Raw genomic sequence first — 17073 nt, forward strand, 5'->3', positions numbered from 1 at the left:
CGAAAAATTAAGTATAGAAGAGGAAGAAAAGGAATATTAAGAGGGAGTAATAGTAGGTTATAAGATATCCCCTATAGCGGTTATATAGTATTTACTTCTAGTATAAAGAAGGAAGCTACGAGTTCGCGGAAGGAGTAATATTAGACCCCATATAATACTAGCTTAGAAGCCTTTATAGATAGATTAAAGGGATAACCTAGGAGGATAAAGGGGCAGGTCTAAAAGGCTTTTAGGAGGGAACCACCCTAGAACCTATTAGGGTTTAGGCTAGGATATTAGCTTTAGTGGCTTAGTCGATAGAGTAAGGGGAGAGGGTATATACCCGGGTTAGAGCCACGGCCGAGGAAGGCCCCTTATAGGAACTAGGCCGGGACTTATCGGGGTCCTATCGTGGAAGGCTCTAGTTCGGGGTATCGAAGGGATTTAAAAACGGACCCGGAGACTAGGTATCGAGGGAGCCGCGAGGCCGGCACGGATCGGGCGCTCCTAAGGATAGGAGTATCCGGGGGAGGTCGCTATATTAGGTGCCTATAGCAGTGGTTATAATAGAACTATAGTATAAACCTCTAGGGGTCCAGGTATACCCAGTCTAAGACCCTTAAGGCATAAATAAAATAGTTATTATATAGTAAATAGAATAGTCCCTCGAAGTAAATAAGGTAGCCCTCGAGGAAGCAAATAAAGTAGTCCTTAAGGAGTAGTAGAGAGTAGCGAAGCGTAGACTTAAGGAGCGGAGGAGCCTCCCCTTAGGAAAGTGAGGCTAGCGATTAATCTGACTCTTTGGCTATACCTATATTTAACCCTATTATGATCCTATTATAATTATACCTGGTTCGTTGCTTAACCCTACCTTTTCACTCTTTGCGACTACCTATTTAACATAAGTTATACTATATAACCCCTATTTAAACATTCAAAGTGGTATATTTATTAGCTACTAATTTAGGAAGCTAATGGATTTTCGAGAAACGTACCTATACTAATAGCACCTACGATATAAAAATTTCAATACTATTATAAGGTATCTCTAAGTTATTCTGGAATTAATTTATAGCTCTTTTATATAGGAAAGAATTTAGTTACTACTTTATATATACTATATAGTAAGATTTTCCTATTGAGCTACTAGATATATACTTCAGTTTATTAGGGAGGTATAAGGTAGCCTAATAGAATATAGCTTAGTATATCTAAGCCCCTGTATTTTATATAGAAAAGATCCACTCCTAATATATCTAGCTATAGGTATTATCGTGATACTATTAGTTTATTTAGACTCTGCAAGTACACTTTAAACAAATAAACAGGGGTTAGAGTATAGAATAGGCATTTCAGACTAGAGCTATAGTGTAATTAAAAGGTACCTAAGGTATAGAGTGACTCCTCCTAGAAGTATACTGTGCCTTAATAAGGCAAGCGCGGGGGTCACTGGACCCTGTGGACCCACTGACTCTAGCATATCGTCACCTTCCGTTGTAGTGCGAGAACGGGTTTTAAGCTACAGTACCGTACCTGCACTGTTTTTTACCGACTATCAGAACACAAATAAAGGTACGGAAATTATGTGTGTATTTATCTAAGAAAAGTTCGTGGTACTTCACGGGGATATCTAACTATTAGGAAAAATAAGGGGAAATAAGTATAGATACATCGGCACAAGGTACTCCACACGTCTAGTTTACTGTAGTTTATCATACCTTGATAAGGTGGCTATCGGCACCTGACACCTACCTTATAGAAAGCAATCCCCCTCTAACATTCCTCTGCTGTTCCTTCTGGTGCAAATTTAACCCAACAATAAATACTCTATCTCGTCCTAAGGTATGTTTACCACCTTTTCCCTATTCGAACAGAACTAAGGGGATCACGATCACAGGAGTTCAGGGAGTGTTAACCAACCAGGCAACCTTCCGTGCCTCTCTAGCTACAGATTCCGGACCTACCGATCTATGCGCACACGTTAGACGAAGCAAGCCACTGAGGTTTGTAGCACCATAACAAGCACAACCGATTCCCTGTGCGAGGGAACAAGTTTCAGCCACCCCTTATTCCAGGCACATGGGATAAATAGTCTCAAGGGTCTTCCAACGCAAAAGATCTGAGACCACTTCCCTCTTGCGTCTTTGCCTCCTGCAAGCTATAGGTCACCATGGCAACTCCATCCTCCCCAACAAGTCACCGACACCGCACCCGACTCTCTGATGATCACGGTGTCTATGATGATGCCAGGACCTACTATACTTCAGAGGAACGTCATGTCAATAAGGCTGGATCTCGTATGCGTACTTATTCGCAGGTAGGTTTGCTGCATGGTCTCATTGCGCGTGTAGGGGAAGTACTAACGGGACCGGATATGCAGAATAGCCTTCTGAAGCAACTTGAACGTATTGGTTTGAAAGAGCCGTTTCGGCGTGGTAGTCACGGTAAGTGTCCCCTCTCTTATCTTCCGGTTACCGAATATCCATGATTGCCTTCTTTCCTCTTTGTTTTTCTACTTCTTTAAACAGAAAGAAGTGAATAACATGCTAAATGTATCTGCACAGATGTGAATGCTGTCACCCTTAACCGTCGTTTCCTTGTCGATGTCGATTCAACTCTCGAGAGTCTTCAACAGCAGGAAGACACTGACCAGAATATGCAAATCACCATTGAAGATGAGGGCCCCAAGGTAATACCAGGTCCAAGTCCTAGTGGCCATTGTCATTGTTACTAACATATGATTGACCAGGTCCTCACCTTGAGAACTGCTGGCTCTGCTGGTTATAATCGCTTTGACGTCCGGGGTACCTATATGCTCTCCAACCTACTGCAGGAGCTAGTTCTTGCAAAGGAATATGGCCGGAAACAGATTGTTCTCGACGAAGCCAGACTCAACGAGAACCCGGTCAACCGACTATGCCGACTGATCCGTGACCATTTCTGGGAAGGCCTCACCCGGAGAATCGACGCTTCGACCATCGAAATTTGTGCCAGGGACCCCAAGGATTGGACGAAGAACCCCCGACCGCGAATATACGTTCCTCCGGGAGCTCCGGAACAGTATGAATTCTACAAGAAAGTTGCCAAGGATCGACCAGAGCTCGAGCTCGATGTCCTGCTACTGCCCGAAAAGATCACATCCCATTTGGTCCGGGACATGAATGCCAAGCCTGGTTTGTTAGCGGTCGCCATGGAAAAGGTCAAAGACAAGGAAACGGGCGAAGAATCTTTGAAAGGTGTACCTTTCATTGTTCCTGGTGGCCGTTTCAACGAACTGTATGGTTGGGACAGCTACATGGGCGCCCTGGGCCTTCTGATTCATGATGAGGTAGAGCTGGCTAAGTCCATCGTCGTCAACTTCTGCTTCTGTATTCAGCACTACGGCAAGATTCTCAACGCCACACGTTCGTACTTCCTGTTGAGGTCGCAGCCTCCTTTTCTCACCGACCTGGCTCTCCGGGTGTACGAGAAGATCAAGCACGAGCCTGATGCCAAAGACTTCCTCCGCACGGCCCTGCTTGCTGCCATCAAGGAGTATCATAACGTTTGGGTGGCCGAGCCGCGCTTAGACGCCGTCACCGGGCTGTCCAGGTATCGGCCAGAGGGCCTGGGAGTTCCCCCCGAGACTGAAGCCAACCATTTCGTTCATGTGCTCACTCCCTACGCCCAGAAACACGGCATGACATTCGAGGAGTTCGTGCAGGCCTATAACGACGAGAAGGTCAATGAGCCTGAGCTGGACGAGTATTTCCTGCATGACCGGGCCGTGCGCGAATCCGGCCATGACACCTCGTACCGACTCGACAAGGTGTGCGCGAACCTGGCAACGATTGATCTCAACTCGCTGCTGTTCAAGTACGAGATGGACATTGGTCGAACGATCCGCAATGTCTTCAACGATCGGCTCGTCATTCCCGAGGAGTTCGGCGTGGGGTCGCTTAAGCCCGGCACCGTGGAGACGTCGGCCATTTGGGACCGGCGCGCGAAGCGCAGAAAGTTGGCCATGGATCGATACCTGTGGAACGAGGCGGAGGGGATGTACTTCGACTACGACACGGTCAAGAAGGAACAGTGCGTGTACGAAAGCTGCACTACGTTTTGGGCTCTCTGGGCGGGAGTGGCTTCGCCTAAGCAGGCGGCCGCGATGGTGCAGAAAGCTCTTCCCAAGTTTGAGACGTTGGGTGGTCTCGTCTCGGGTACTGAGGAGTCTCGCGGGGAGATCTCGCTGGAGCGGCCGAATCGGCAGTGGGACTACCCATACGGCTGGGCACCGCAGCAGATCCTGGCCTGGACGGGTCTCGTTCGGTATAGCTTCGTCGAAGACGCGGAGCGGCTCGCTTACAAGTGGCTTTTCATGGTGACCAAGGCGTTCGTGGATTTCAACGGCGTAGTGGTGGAGAAGTACGACGTGACGCGACCCGTCGACCCGCACCGAGTAGACGCCGAGTACGGTAACCAGGGATTGGATATCAAAGGTGTTGCCAAGGAAGGGTATGTGTTCTTCTGGTTCCTGCCCCGTATTACACGGTTTGTTTCCTAGGGCAGAAGCTGACAAAGACTTAGGTTTGCCTGGGTGAATGCAAGCTACATCTACGGCCTTCAGATTGTCAACGCGCACATGCGACGAGCTCTCGGCACACTGACGCCATATGAGACTTTCGTCAAGGCGGTTGAGCAAATGCAAGAGAAGGATCTTGCCGAACTCGAGTAAATGAAGGTTCAGCATGGGGCATAGACATGAGCATTTTTGCAACGCGGTGTCGTAGCCTGTTTATGCGGCGTATTTTCCCTTCGTCTTCTTTTGCGCGGTTTTCTCTTGGATGCAGGGAAGGGGCGACGAGAAACGTTTTTCTTTTGCTAAGACGAAACGACAAAGACGACCTCTAAGTGGAATAGAACCGGTGAGATGCCAGAAGTGGTGGACAAGAGGTGTTCGGGCTTGGTCCGGCGGTCTCACGAAGTACGGCAATTTACGACATGGAACTGACTATAATTGTGACGACAGGACAATGGGAACAGACCAATACAGGGCTACAGATAGTCTCCCTAATGATACCTGATTCCATAGACCAAAACAGTTTAGGTTTGTCGAGTCTCGCGTAGTGCCGAGACTGAGCCAGCCTCGGGACTTATGAGGCGCGTCGTGAAGGTGTTGAGCCGATAACATCAACGGTTAACAAGGGCTCGAGGACCAGGCCACGACTTGTTCATAAGAAGTGTTTCCTGTAAGCGACATCGGATCAACTTGATCGGATGACCTTTCACCTTTCAACGGGGCAGAATGAGCGAGCAGAAAGAGATGCATCGAAGAGCCGAGGTTGATGTCTTGATGCCGGCTGGGGACAATGACGAAATCAAGACGCTAATAACCCACCGAACAGTGAAGTTCAGGTGCCCCTTTGTCGTGCCATGAGCAATGCTAGGGTGTATCCGTATGGACATGTACAAGTTAGAGGTATTTCACATGCTAAGGAATGGGTGGGAGCTGGCCGGCCCTCTCTTCGACTTTCACGTATCCGTAAAAGGTACCTGGTAGTCCTTCTATGCAAAAGTACCCAGCTGAGGTAAGGAAATCTCGAACTACCTCGCCATTCCGATGTGCTCCCTCTTATTACCTGGTATACAGAAGATAAAAGAAGACAAAGCTGGACGATCCGCGATCTGAATCGGCGGTCCGCAATCTTCTGTGCCCAAATCAAATTACCCGTTTACTTACAAGATTAGCAGAGAAGAAGGAGGCAGCTTGATATATTCTCAAGCCAGCTATGTGAAAACGGAATCGCATGTAAAAATGCTACCCAGGTATCAAGACAAGTATACAAGTATCAAGACAAGCCACTCCCAAAAGCGTTTTCGACCTTTCGACACGGAAGGGGAGAGGCGCAGGGACTGGCTCGTGCTTCGGCATCTCGGCCAATGACGGCAAAGGTGGCAGACAGTTACAGTTTGCATATGGGCGGCGGAGATCAGAAGCTGGGCGCATGTCAGGGGACCCCACACCCACGGCACGGTATTCCAAGTCGTTTCGTCCCTTGGGCCGAGACTTCAACGTCATGTCAACCGAAGCATTCCTCCACTGACTACCAGGGACACGACACGTACACTGTAGTTTCCGTTCGCTTGGTTCAAGAGCCCTTTTCCCACCACGCCGCCTTCGGCGAACCCCAGTCTTCGATTCACCTTAGAGGTACTCCGTACCTGAGTATGTAGGTAGGTACCTCTCCAGGTTTTACGATTTACGAATCCCCTTGCGGGTTACCGTGCTCTATCCGTACCAAGTCCCGAGGTTAAGACGAATGGAGAATGAATATGGATACCCAACTACACTTACACTGGCTTCGAGGTGACTCATTGGGTCCTTTTGGGCTTTTGGCCTTTTGGCCTTTTGATGTTCTCCCTTTCTTTTCCCCAGGTCGAAGCTCTCCGATCCCTTCCCGAGGGAGGGAGAATCAGGTGACTCCCCGCGAATTAGAGAGCACCTGCTTCGTAGAGAGGCTGCATCAAGGCCGAACGAAGTAAGTATCTGTTAGCAGGGTTAACAGCCTGGAAGGGAAGCCATCCATTTCCACATGTACTCCGTTCCGTACCGTCCACGTACAGTAAGGTACCTAAGGTACGGTACAGGTACAGTAAGGTAAGGTAAGTGACATGAGCTTCGGACCACCGAAGGATTCGACAAAGGCGTGTTTTCCGCCCGTCCATGCTTTGGCCGAACACTCCCGATCATCGCCGCCTGACATGGTCAAGTTTCCTCGGATCCGGGATGTACTCCCTACCTTTTTTTCCCTTTTTTAGCTTGTGATTCATCTTTTGCCTCTTGGGTTTTTAGCTTTCTTCTCCTTTAACCTTCTGGATTTTCGTTTTGCTCCAGTCTCTCCTTGAATCCGACTTACTCTTCCCCTTCCTTGGACAACATCCGCGAACCAACAGAAACAACACCTTATACCCGAGTTGTCAACTTGTTCTTTTTGGATCTCAGTACGAGTGTCTGGTCTGTTTAGATCCTGGTCTAGATATCTTTCTAGCTTTACTATCATTGGGGAAAAAAGAGAAGAGAAGTCTTCTCTGCTGCTGCATTGAGAACATAGCTTGTGGCCCTCTACTTCCATCATCCAGTCCTCTTCGCGCTAGGCAAGGCAACGACACCATGGCCGCCAACAACATGCTCAATCCGTCCGTAGACCCGGACAGGGAAGATGAGCTCTTCGCACAGGAGGTCGAACAGATCAAGCAGTGGTGGCAGAACCCCAGGTGGCGGTATACCAGGAGACCCTTCACCGCCGAGCAGATTGCGTCCAAGCGTGGTAACCTGAAGATTGAGTACCCTGGCAATACGCAATCCAAGAAGCTCTGGTCTATCCTCGAACACCGCTTCGAGAACCGCGATGCCAGCTACACCTATGGCTGTCTCGAGCCTACCATGGTCACCCAGATGGCCAAGTACCTTGACACAGTCTACGTATCGGGCTGGCAATCATCATCGACCGCCTCATCCTCCGACGAGCCGGGCCCCGACTTGGCCGACTACCCTTACACCACCGTCCCCAACAAGGTCGGCCACCTCTTCATGGCTCAGCTGTTCCATGACCGGAAGCAGCGCCAGGAGCGCCTGTCGACACCCAAGGCGGCCCGCGCCAAGCTGGCCAACGTCGACTACCTTCGTCCCATCATCGCAGACGCCGACACGGGCCACGGCGGTCTCACGGCCGTGATGAAACTCACCAAGCTGTTCATCGAGAAGGGCGCCGCCGGCATCCACATCGAGGACCAAGCCCCCGGCACCAAGAAGTGCGGCCACATGGCCGGCAAGGTCCTCGTCCCGATCAGCGAACACATCAACCGTCTCGTCGCCATCCGCGCCCAAGCCGACATCATGGGCTCCGACCTCCTCTGCATCGCCCGCACCGACGCCGAGGCCGCCACCCTCATCTCCTCCAACATCGACCCCCGCGACCACGCCTTCATCCTCGGCTCGACCAACCCGGGTCTCCAGCCGCTGAGCGACCTCATGGTGGCCGCCGAGCGTGCTGGTAAAGTCGGCGAGGAGCTGCAGGTCATCGAGGACGCCTGGTTGGAGAAGGCCAACCTCAAGCGCTTCGACGACGCCGTGGTCGAGTCGATCCGCAACGGCGCTCACTCGGACAAGGACGCCCTGGTGGCCCGCTACCTCGAGGCCGCCAAGGGCAAGTCCAACGCCGAGGCCCGCGCCGTCGCCCGGGCCATTTTGGGCGTTGATATCTTCTTCGACTGGGACGCCGCGCGTACGCGCGAGGGCTACTACCGTCTCAAGGGCGGTTGCCATTGCGCCATCAACCGTGCCATCGCCTATGCGCCGTACAGCGACGCCATTTGGATGGAGAGCAAGTTGCCCGATTACAAGCAGGCGGAAGACTTCGCCAGGGGAGTCCATGCTGTTTGGCCGGAGCAGAAGTAAGTCTTTCCTTTTTTTTTTTTTTTTTCTGTCTGTTTCTATCTCTTTTTTGTCCTTTCGTGACCTCGTCTCCAAAAAGACATGGGATGGTGCGAGAACCGTCTGCTGACTGACTTTCTTCTGCTCTGCAGGCTCGCTTACAACCTTTCCCCCTCGTTCAACTGGAAGACGGCCATGCCCCGTGCCGAGCAGGAGACGTATATCCGCCGGCTCGCGAAGCTGGGCTACTGCTGGCAGTTCATCACGCTGGCGGGCCTGCACACCACGGCTCTTATCAGCGACAAGTTCGCCAAGGCGTACAGCCAACAGGGCATGAGGGCTTACGGCGAGCTGGTGCAGGAGCCCGAGATGGAGAGCGGGGTCGATGTCGTCAAGCATCAGAAATGGAGTGGTGCGAGCTACGTTGACGAGATGCTCAAGATGGTAATGGGCGGTGTTAGCAGTACAGCTGCCATGGGTAAGGGTGTTACCGAGGATCAGTTCCACTGAGGGGGCTTCCGATACAGGTGGATTTTTTCCACCACCTGTTTTGGTATGTTTTTTCCGGCTTTTTGGGGAGCACGCAGATGTTGGGTTAAATGAGAAAATGATGGGAATATAGGTAGGTATTCTGCCATGCTACCTCGTACAGTACACAGAGTACATAAAAATACAACGCGCCATTGGCCGCATCATGTATTATGATACCGGATCTTGGCATCCCATAAAGTCTGACGAAACGATGGATTACATAATCTGACAGTGGCAATGTATTATCTAATATTCCATATCCGTACTTCGTGCATCATCTCTCTCCACAACGATGGAGCAGACGACCACCTTCCTAACCTACACTCACACTGCAGCCATGTACGTGTATTGATCACGCCCAGCTGTCCAAGCTGCTATACTCCGCGTATCAGCAGGTCCTATTTCACGGGCGTGTTCTAACCCTCCCAACTGGATATAACTTTCAATGCATATATTCGGAATTAGAACTCTCTGAATATTCAGGCTCGTCTTCATCGGCTCAGTCCTCCCAGAGCTAAAGCGCCACTTCGGTTCTCTTTGCCCCCGTCAGGTGGAAAGGCCGCTATTCCTGGGCAGCGAATAGTGTTGCGAGTCTCGAGAGTCGAGGCCGAGGCTCTAGAAAGAGCGGATGGCGTAGTATGTCCTAGAATTTCTGGTTACAGCCATAAGACCAGACACTCCGAGCGACGACCGACAAACAAGCTACCGTTTCCTCCATCCAGTGGGTGATGGCATCGCCCGGGGACATTGTACCAGCACGGCTGGGATTTTTCGCCATCTTTAACCCGTCCCTGGGCGAGACTGACGAGACGATTGACGACCAAATCGTCTACTATGCCTCCGTAAACACCCAGAGCCAGCGGCTTCGGCGCCGCCACCGCTCTCGCGGAAAGCCCACCGAGCACATCCCCCAGGAAGAGCGCAATGAGCGCCTCCGACAGATCGGCTTGGCCCAGGGCATGATCGAGTTCAGCAGGAGCTTTTCGGGCGGCGTCGCTGTTGACGCCATTGACACGGAGAAGGCTCGCGTTATCCTCCACGAGATCGAGCCAGGCTGGTGGATACTGGCGGTATGTACACGACCTACTGCTCCGAGAACCCACGCAGTTCAATGAAACCCACCCTTTCTTTCTTTACCCCCCGCCCAATGCTGACTCTTCGTCTTTCTTACAACAGTCCATCGACTTGACGCGTGTCCCTCTTCCTCCGAAGCTGGCGACCGGTCGGACAGGGGGGCCAGCCCAGGAGGTCGTCGAGTATTCGTCTAGGGAGATCAAGCCCGCGGCCCTCCTACGGCAGGACCTGCTCCGCGCCCACTCCGTCTTTCTCCTGCACCACGACTCGTCTCTGAGCTCGCTCTTCCGACGCAGTCGGCGGTCCCGGTTCGTTACCATCCTGAGCAGGTACTGGGACCTGTTCCTCTCCACCTGGAGCGTCATGCTGCACGGGAATCCGACGCGCAACGTCTTCAACGGCATCAACGTGGCCGCTTCGGGGGAGCTGGGAATCGGCGTCGGCGAAGAGGAGAGGGGAAGCGGGGAGCGCGAAGTCCTCGAAGGTCTTATCGGTCGCGTCGAAGGCCTCGTCGACCTTGTCGTATCCAGGTTCGGATCTCGCGATTCCGAGATGGACGATGATGCTACTGCGTCGGATGCAGCTGCAAAGGGGCGGTGGCTTGGAACCGGACAGGAGCCCGGCGCCGATGACGGAGCCATCTTTCTCGGAACGGGAGCCCTGTCTCGTGAATCGCTGAGGCATGTGACGCATTGGATGGAGGATATCTATATCTGGGGCGAACATGCATACGGTGTCAGCGACAGTCCAACCTCGACTCGTCCCTCGCGGAGAGCGAAAAAGTCGAGGTCCCGCCAAGGAGCTCCCCATCTACCAGATGACGCCCTAGCCAAGCCTTCTTCCGTCCTGTTGTCGGATGGGACAGGGGCGTTCACAAACGCAACATCCATCCTGACCCCGACGGAGACGGCGACGGCGACCATAGCTGAGCGAAGGGGCCAGAACATTGGTTCAATGGGCGCACCGACGGCTGCCGAGTCCCATGGTTTACCCGGAAACGATGCCCTGCGGAATCAATCTTCGGAGGCTGCAGATGGACACCTAGACAAGCTCATGAACTACATGAAATTAGGGTACGGTACGTACTGGGCTGTCGGTAATAAGTCTGGCGAATCGTCCGCCCAGGCCCAGAGTGCGAGCCAGACGGGCGCAGCCACGACCAGCCAACGGCCGACTCAGAAATCGAAGGTGGTCGAAGTGGCCGACGACACGACGGGGTACTACCTCATTGGCTTAATTGGGCGCGTAGAAGAAGGTGTAGGTGTCGGTGCAGATGTGGAAGAGGATCGTGGATCGGACGAGTCGGAAGGAAACTCGCGCACCATGGTTCGCACTCTCCACGTCGAGCTTGAGGAGGAGGCGATGAAAGTCGCCGAGAGAGACGTCGTGAGGGAGCCCGGCACTTCTACGTCCACGACTACATCCGTGGCCACGCCCGTGGCTACTACACCCGGCCAGGAAGCGACAACTGTCAGTGGGCAGACGGCGACATCCGGCTCGGTATCTGAGAAGCAAGGCCAGAACGAGAGGAGAAAAGTACGTGTGGTGGTCTACGTGAACAGGCCTTTCATCTTCACGTTCCTCTTCCGGCTACACACCGACTCGCTAGCTTGGGACTCCCTCTACAGGTCCCTGCATTATCAGCTGGCGCCTCTCCGCAGGCCGCTCCTGATGTCGACGCAATATCGACCTGAGCGGCCGGACGTGGGACCGGCGGGCGCGAGCATCCGTGAGATCGTCTGGGACCCGGTGGCCATGACGGTGCACAGCACGATCCCCAACATCCCTGATTCGACACAGCCACCGCCGGCGTCATCGGAAGCGGGCGCGGCCGAGCCGTTGTGGTCGCGGGCCGAGGCGATGAACACGCACATGCAGCTTCTCAACATTTACGGCTCGACGCGGAACGAGGCCACCGAACTGGAGCGCACCTGCAAAACGAACCGCGGCTGGTGGGTCGTCTGGACGCGGATACTGGCCCGGCCGCCGCTGTCCCCCCGGTCGGCGGCGGGGTCTGAGTCCCAGGGGCATGCGCTGTCCAGCTCCTCTAGTGACGCGGGGACGTCCACTACGGAGGACGGTGGCAAGGAGGCGTCTTCCCCGGCCTCGTCCGGGCGGAGTGTGAGGAAGGAGATCTTCCTGATCCGTAAGGCGAGCGACCACGCCGGGGCTTGGGGCCGGGGATTCAGCGGGGCGTATTTGTACAGTGAGACGGGAGGGGGTTGGAGCGACGGCTCAAGCAGGCTCGTCGGTCAGGGGATCGGGGTCGACACGAGGAGGTATATCGAGGGTCTCCTCAGCTTGCACGTATAGATAATACTTCTCCTGGCGAGGGATTTGCAAGGTGCTGAGGAAATGACAAGCAAATAATGGAGGGGACAGGGAGGGCGTTCAGGTTCGGCCCAATGCTGTGGAAGCTTGGACGAGGGTGTGCCATGTTCGTTGGTTCACGACTGTGACGACTAAACGCTCATATCGCAACCATCATCAATCACACCGTACGTGTACGTTGTAGACCCCATGTACAAATACGTACGAAGTAGACACATAATATATGGTACGACGGGGCGGCACCTCTGGACGGATCAAGACGCATGTCGCTCCAATGTTCGCATTCCAGTCAAGGGGCCTTGCTCCTTTTCCTGTTCTATTTCCTGTTCTTTTTCATTTGTGTTTGTGCATGTGTACAATCCGGAGTGTTCCTAAATGCGAATGCGAGTACGAGTACACTACGTAGAAAGTTCCAGTTTCCGGGTGAAAGGTTAAGAACTTCCAATCACTTTGTTTCCACTCGGTAATGACGCACGAGGCGAAACGTTGATAAGCGTTGAAGTCGTCCTTTTTTTCGGCAGCGAATCGCTGTCCGCATTCGGTGGCAGCGGCAGGTTCCCACGGACCCTCGTCCCGGAAAATGATCGACGCCGGGAGTTGGGGCCTCGAACCATGTACAACGTAGGTATTTTAAGTGTTGTGTTACAATATGGTACGTTGCTGTGGTAGCCGAGAAGTACAAGGGCAAAGGATTCCGGCAGCACCCTAAAATTTCATTTACCTTCTTAAAAAAGGAAAAGACCTTCTTAAAAAAGGAAAAGAAAGAGAGAGAGAGAGAGAGGGAGAGCAAAATGAACGAAGAGAAACGAGACGGGTAGTAAACGCCAAGGCATTCAAAGATACGAGATGGAATGACTCCCAGGAGATGGTTCCCCATATTTTCATGTCCTACAAAGTACCTTTAACAACGCTACACCATGCTTGGCTAGTCACATGTAGCAACACAACCAAGTCTGTGCTAGACTCGGCCCATGATGCCATTGGTGGTGGGGCACACGGCGTGGATGCAGGGCTTATTACGGATTATGGATGGCTCTACCAGCTTGGATGAGATCATAGCTTCACAATGTTCCCGACCACAGATCGCCCCCGGACAACAACAACATCATCGAATAGACACAAGGACAAGCAAGTCACACCTCATCAACCCAGCGGCTAGCCATACCTACCTTATGCATTAGGAAATAGTACTGCACACTTGGGCGGGGAACTTCACACGTAATTTTGCACGTCTTACCTGCTTCAAAACTTCCTGAAAGACGGCTGTGGTATAGTACACGTACGGTACCACTTGGGCTGCCAGCCTCGTCCCTCGACTTGCATTGACAGAGTTGGGTAGGACCATTTACTTCCGTGCGACCATTCCACACCTTCCCGAGTCATGCCCCCCTTGGAAATTCCCTTATTAGCAGTCACCCTCCGCCCACCACCACTACCACCCACCACCACATCATCATTGACTGCTGTGACTTTGTTTCTTTTTTTCCCTTTTTTTTTTTTTTTGGTTTGCCTTTTACCTTTGGTGTTCTGATTCACAGACCACTTCTTGTCTTTCACTCGTATTTAAGACTTCTGTCTGCCCCATCTCCACCCTGTCCACTCCGAATAATATCATCACGAGAGAACGAAAACCCCGGGTCTACAAAATAGCTAGTTCTCAATAAACGAGCCTATCCCGAAAACTTAGCCCGCTGAGACCCCTTTTTTATCGTCGCGCATCCATTACACCGGAGCCAATCTTACTCGACGACTTTTGCGCCCGACACCAAAACAACAAGAGAACATAAGTTCATAACCACCCACCAAAAAAAGCAACCATCAACACAAAAGACATCGCCAACCATGCTCGAAAACATGTTCAAGACAGGCCTCCGCCTGGCCCAGCTCCTCTGGACCCTCCTCGTCACCGCCCTCATCGGCAACGTAATCGACCTCAACCGCAACGGGCCCATGGCAGCCGTGAACTTCGCCATGTTCACCGCCGTCCTCTCCTGGATCGCCGCCCTCTACGGCCTGGCGGCGTCCCTCTTCTCCTCCCTCGCCATCCCGCTCGTGACCCTCGTCCTCGACGGCCTGGCGACCATCTTCACCTTCATCGCCGCCGTCGTGCTCTCCGCCCGCCTGGGCGCCGTGAACTGTGACGTCACCGCCGGTCGCTCGGGCGACTGGATCGCATACGGCGCCGCCGACACCGAGAAGCGGTGTCGCACCATCCAGGCCTCCCTCGTCTTCATGTGGTTCCTCTTCGCCTGCTTCGCTGCCGGCCTCGTCTTCGCGTTCGCCGACTTCCGTCGGAGCGGTGGCTCCATTCGCGGGTCGAGGCCTAATATGACCCAGGTCGGTGTTTGATCGAGAGCGATGTTTTTGTTTTCTTCCTTTCGTTTTTCTTTCGTTTATTTTCTGACCAGGTCTTAAAATAAAGGTCTAATCGACGTGCCATCGCACGCAAAGAAAAAAAAAAAAAAAAACCCCCCATGCTACAAGGACAAGGGCGCCCCGTGCTTCTTGTATGTCCCAGAAAGGTTGACGTGAAGAGGCGTGTAGAGAAGGGACACGGAGAACCATGTCGAACGATTCCATGCGGTGTGTTTCGATGTGGGCAGGCCCAGCAATAGGATACAGGATGAGCATGATTCTCGGGGTTTGGATCTCTTGATGATTGGCGTTACTAGGCGATGTATTCATATTCGACAAGGGAAAGGATCAAGGCAGGATTATGAGTTCACCACACATTTGATAATAAGACAAAAGTAATCAATCCGTTATAGAGCGCATTGTCGTCCGACGCCAGGCTTGCTGCCTCGCATACAGAGTGCAGGGAAAGCTACCGCTCATAAATTGCCCCAAACGAAGTCTACCGCGTCCTGGTCAGCTTGCGGGAAACCATAATCGGTAATGTACGGTATTTTAGCAGGCTAGGCGGTGTATATGACATGACAGCCGACCGCTTTTTTGTTTTATTCCTGTTTTAGCTGTGTCCAACGGGTGTTCCAGCAAGATCAAGCAACTCCGCAACGCCAACCAGCCCATTTCACTACTCCATATGTACACTCCAGACAGCCATCTCTCGATATAATGACGTCTCGCCGCCTTGGGGGAAGAGTCGATATTGCCAGTATTTTATAGTGTAGCAGCGGCTTCGACGGCGCCGATCATGTTGAATCGGGACTTGCTAGTCCACCGGATCTCGACGTTGTGCATCCATTCCATATAACGAGCCCAACCTGCGTGCAAACAATTGTCAGTCATATCATCATCATATGGTTCTCCTCTCTGTTTCTGTTTCTGTTTCTGTTCTTTTCTTTTCTGGGAAGCTGGCGAGGCAAGGAATAAAGGAGGGTTCGTACTCCAATAGGCAAACTTCCTGCCCATAAATTTCCCGGCAAAGGGCACGATGACCATCGTAAGCAGGAGCTTCATCTGCTCTAAGCTCCTCTCCCACTCCGCCTGAGCATCCGAGTCGGCTTCGGAATCTATCGCGCTGCTGGAAAGGGAAGGTAGAGAATCGAGCTCGTCGTTGTCGGCCGACGGCGACATGTCGTCGTGAAAGATGTATGAGCCGGCGGCGGATGGCATGGTCGGCGTAGGGGTGGAGGCCGGCACCCGATGCTGGGGGACGAGGAGGCGGGCAAGTGACGAGAGGAGATCTGACGTGTCAAGATGGGAGAAGGAGTCGGGGACTACGGGTCGGATTCGCGAGGCATCTCCCGGAGGACCAATATAACAGTCTGATCCGGTTGAGTCGCTCTTGAATATAGAAATAAATGATCGACTGTGTGGTTGACCGGTAATTCTCCGTACAGACCGGGGAAATGTTGAGGCTGTTACGACTTCCGGGCCCACAGTATCGGGCCCATGGGAACCCCGTTACCTCATCAACTTCATATTACCTAAGTACATGTATTAGGTAATGAAGACGAGGGGGGATACTCTCTTCTGATTGGCCCTCGAATTCTGGGTAATTGCAGCACGTGACTTTGGTTAGGTTTGTCCGGCCGCCCCCCGTAGCACTCGCTCGAGCTCTGAGTCACAGCATCCTTTGTCAGTCCGCTATGAACTGTATGAACTGTCCTCCGCCTTCCCAGTCACCTGCCCAACAAGCCAAAAGACCATCCGCAAGATCGCTCAAATCCCACCCCAAGAAGGCTCATAATATCCAGCCATTATCAAGTCGATTAGACCGGAGAACGGAAAATCTTCGATCCATAAATCCGTTTGGGTATTTCTTTTCCTTTTCGCACCACAAGGACCAGGACTTGCCTCCCGGATTCATTTGGATTCCTGCCCAGGATTAATCGTACTTTCTTCCCACTTGGACCGAAACCTGTACCTACCTTACCTGCAGCCTTACGTAGGTACATGTACCTTTCTGCGCACAAACCAAACTCCGTTTTCGCCGAGATCAAACCACAATCATGGAGGTATGTCCCTGCTATTTTTTAGCCCTTCCGAGTCCACCACCATTGCTTCGTACCACCACCAAAAAAAAATCGCCCCTCCATAGTCGTTCATGATTAATTACCCCACCGCCTTCCTCCTTCCTCCTCCATTGCCTACTATCCATTGCTATTTCCGTTGTCATTGCACTCTTCACGGAGCTTGAACCTAGAAAGTGAGACCGAAACGGGTTTGATGCGGAAGTTGTTCCGTTCAGTCGTTCAGCCGTTAATTTCTTTTCCGTTTTCTCCCTTCTTGCCTCCTTTCCCCCATCTCTGTCTTGGGTAATTCAGTACTCAAGGCACTCTCCG

At 52.4% G+C, this 17073-nt stretch overlaps 8 protein-coding genes across 8 annotated transcripts in view; 5 read left to right on the forward strand and 3 right to left on the reverse strand.

The window, feature by feature from the left end:
- Positions 1 to 2149: 2149 nt before the first annotated feature.
- On the forward strand, positions 2150 to 4690 carry SODALDRAFT_337841 (trehalase; the record flags this gene model as incomplete). The annotated part of the gene is made up of 5 exons (XM_028612727.1): positions 2150 to 2296; positions 2360 to 2423; positions 2544 to 2668; positions 2729 to 4470; positions 4543 to 4690. The coding sequence occupies 5 exons, from the start codon at positions 2150 to 2152 to the stop codon at positions 4688 to 4690; spliced, it is 2226 nt and encodes a 741-aa protein (XP_028462428.1).
- A 2009-nt stretch (positions 4691 to 6699) lies between these two features.
- Positions 6700 to 9071, forward strand: SODALDRAFT_302073 (isocitrate lyase). The gene is made up of 2 exons (XM_028608917.1): positions 6700 to 8409; positions 8542 to 9071. The coding sequence occupies exons 1-2, from the start codon at positions 7127 to 7129 to the stop codon at positions 8897 to 8899; spliced, it is 1641 nt and encodes a 546-aa protein (XP_028462429.1). The 5' UTR covers positions 6700 to 7126; the 3' UTR covers positions 8900 to 9071.
- A 171-nt stretch (positions 9072 to 9242) lies between these two features.
- On the forward strand, positions 9243 to 12588 carry SODALDRAFT_318045 (hypothetical protein). The gene is made up of 2 exons (XM_028609368.1): positions 9243 to 9990; positions 10097 to 12588. The coding sequence occupies exons 1-2, from the start codon at positions 9649 to 9651 to the stop codon at positions 12305 to 12307; spliced, it is 2553 nt and encodes an 850-aa protein (XP_028462430.1). The 5' UTR covers positions 9243 to 9648; the 3' UTR covers positions 12308 to 12588.
- On the reverse strand, positions 12386 to 13306 carry SODALDRAFT_364121 (hypothetical protein; the record flags this gene model as incomplete). The annotated part of the gene is made up of 4 exons (XM_028614614.1): positions 12386 to 12447; positions 12542 to 12594; positions 12801 to 12929; positions 13242 to 13306. 4 exons carry the CDS (start codon positions 13304 to 13306, stop codon positions 12386 to 12388), a joined length of 309 nt encoding a protein of 102 aa, XP_028462431.1.
- A 522-nt stretch (positions 13307 to 13828) lies between these two features.
- SODALDRAFT_329491 (hypothetical protein) lies at positions 13829 to 14861 on the forward strand. Its single transcript, XM_028610963.1, has 2 exons — positions 13829 to 14662; positions 14748 to 14861. Exons 1-2 carry the CDS (start codon positions 14180 to 14182, stop codon positions 14751 to 14753), a joined length of 489 nt encoding a protein of 162 aa, XP_028462432.1. The 5' UTR covers positions 13829 to 14179; the 3' UTR covers positions 14754 to 14861.
- SODALDRAFT_329492 (hypothetical protein) lies at positions 14746 to 15170 on the reverse strand. Its single transcript, XM_028610964.1, has one exon. The coding sequence runs from the start codon at positions 15008 to 15010 to the stop codon at positions 14750 to 14752; it is 261 nt and encodes an 86-aa protein (XP_028462433.1). The 5' UTR covers positions 15011 to 15170; the 3' UTR covers positions 14746 to 14749.
- On the reverse strand, positions 15104 to 15767 carry SODALDRAFT_329493 (hypothetical protein). The gene has a single exon (XM_028610965.1). The coding sequence runs from the start codon at positions 15725 to 15727 to the stop codon at positions 15446 to 15448; it is 282 nt and encodes a 93-aa protein (XP_028462434.1). The 5' UTR covers positions 15728 to 15767; the 3' UTR covers positions 15104 to 15445.
- Positions 15768 to 16372: 605 nt separating this feature from the next.
- The window catches only part of SODALDRAFT_302079 (hypothetical protein), a 2405-nt gene continuing 1704 nt past the window's right edge, over positions 16373 to 17073 (forward strand). Inside the window, exon 1 of the mRNA XM_028608918.1 lies at positions 16373 to 16746. Coding sequence (XP_028462435.1) covers positions 16741 to 16746 — 6 coding nt within the window. The 5' untranslated portion in view covers positions 16373 to 16740. The remainder of the gene's footprint in view (positions 16747 to 17073) is intronic.

This window comes from Sodiomyces alkalinus (genome assembly GCF_003711515.1).
Source record: "Sodiomyces alkalinus F11 unplaced genomic scaffold SODALscaffold_16, whole genome shotgun sequence".
Lineage (NCBI taxonomy): Eukaryota > Fungi > Ascomycota > Sordariomycetes > Glomerellales > Plectosphaerellaceae > Sodiomyces > Sodiomyces alkalinus.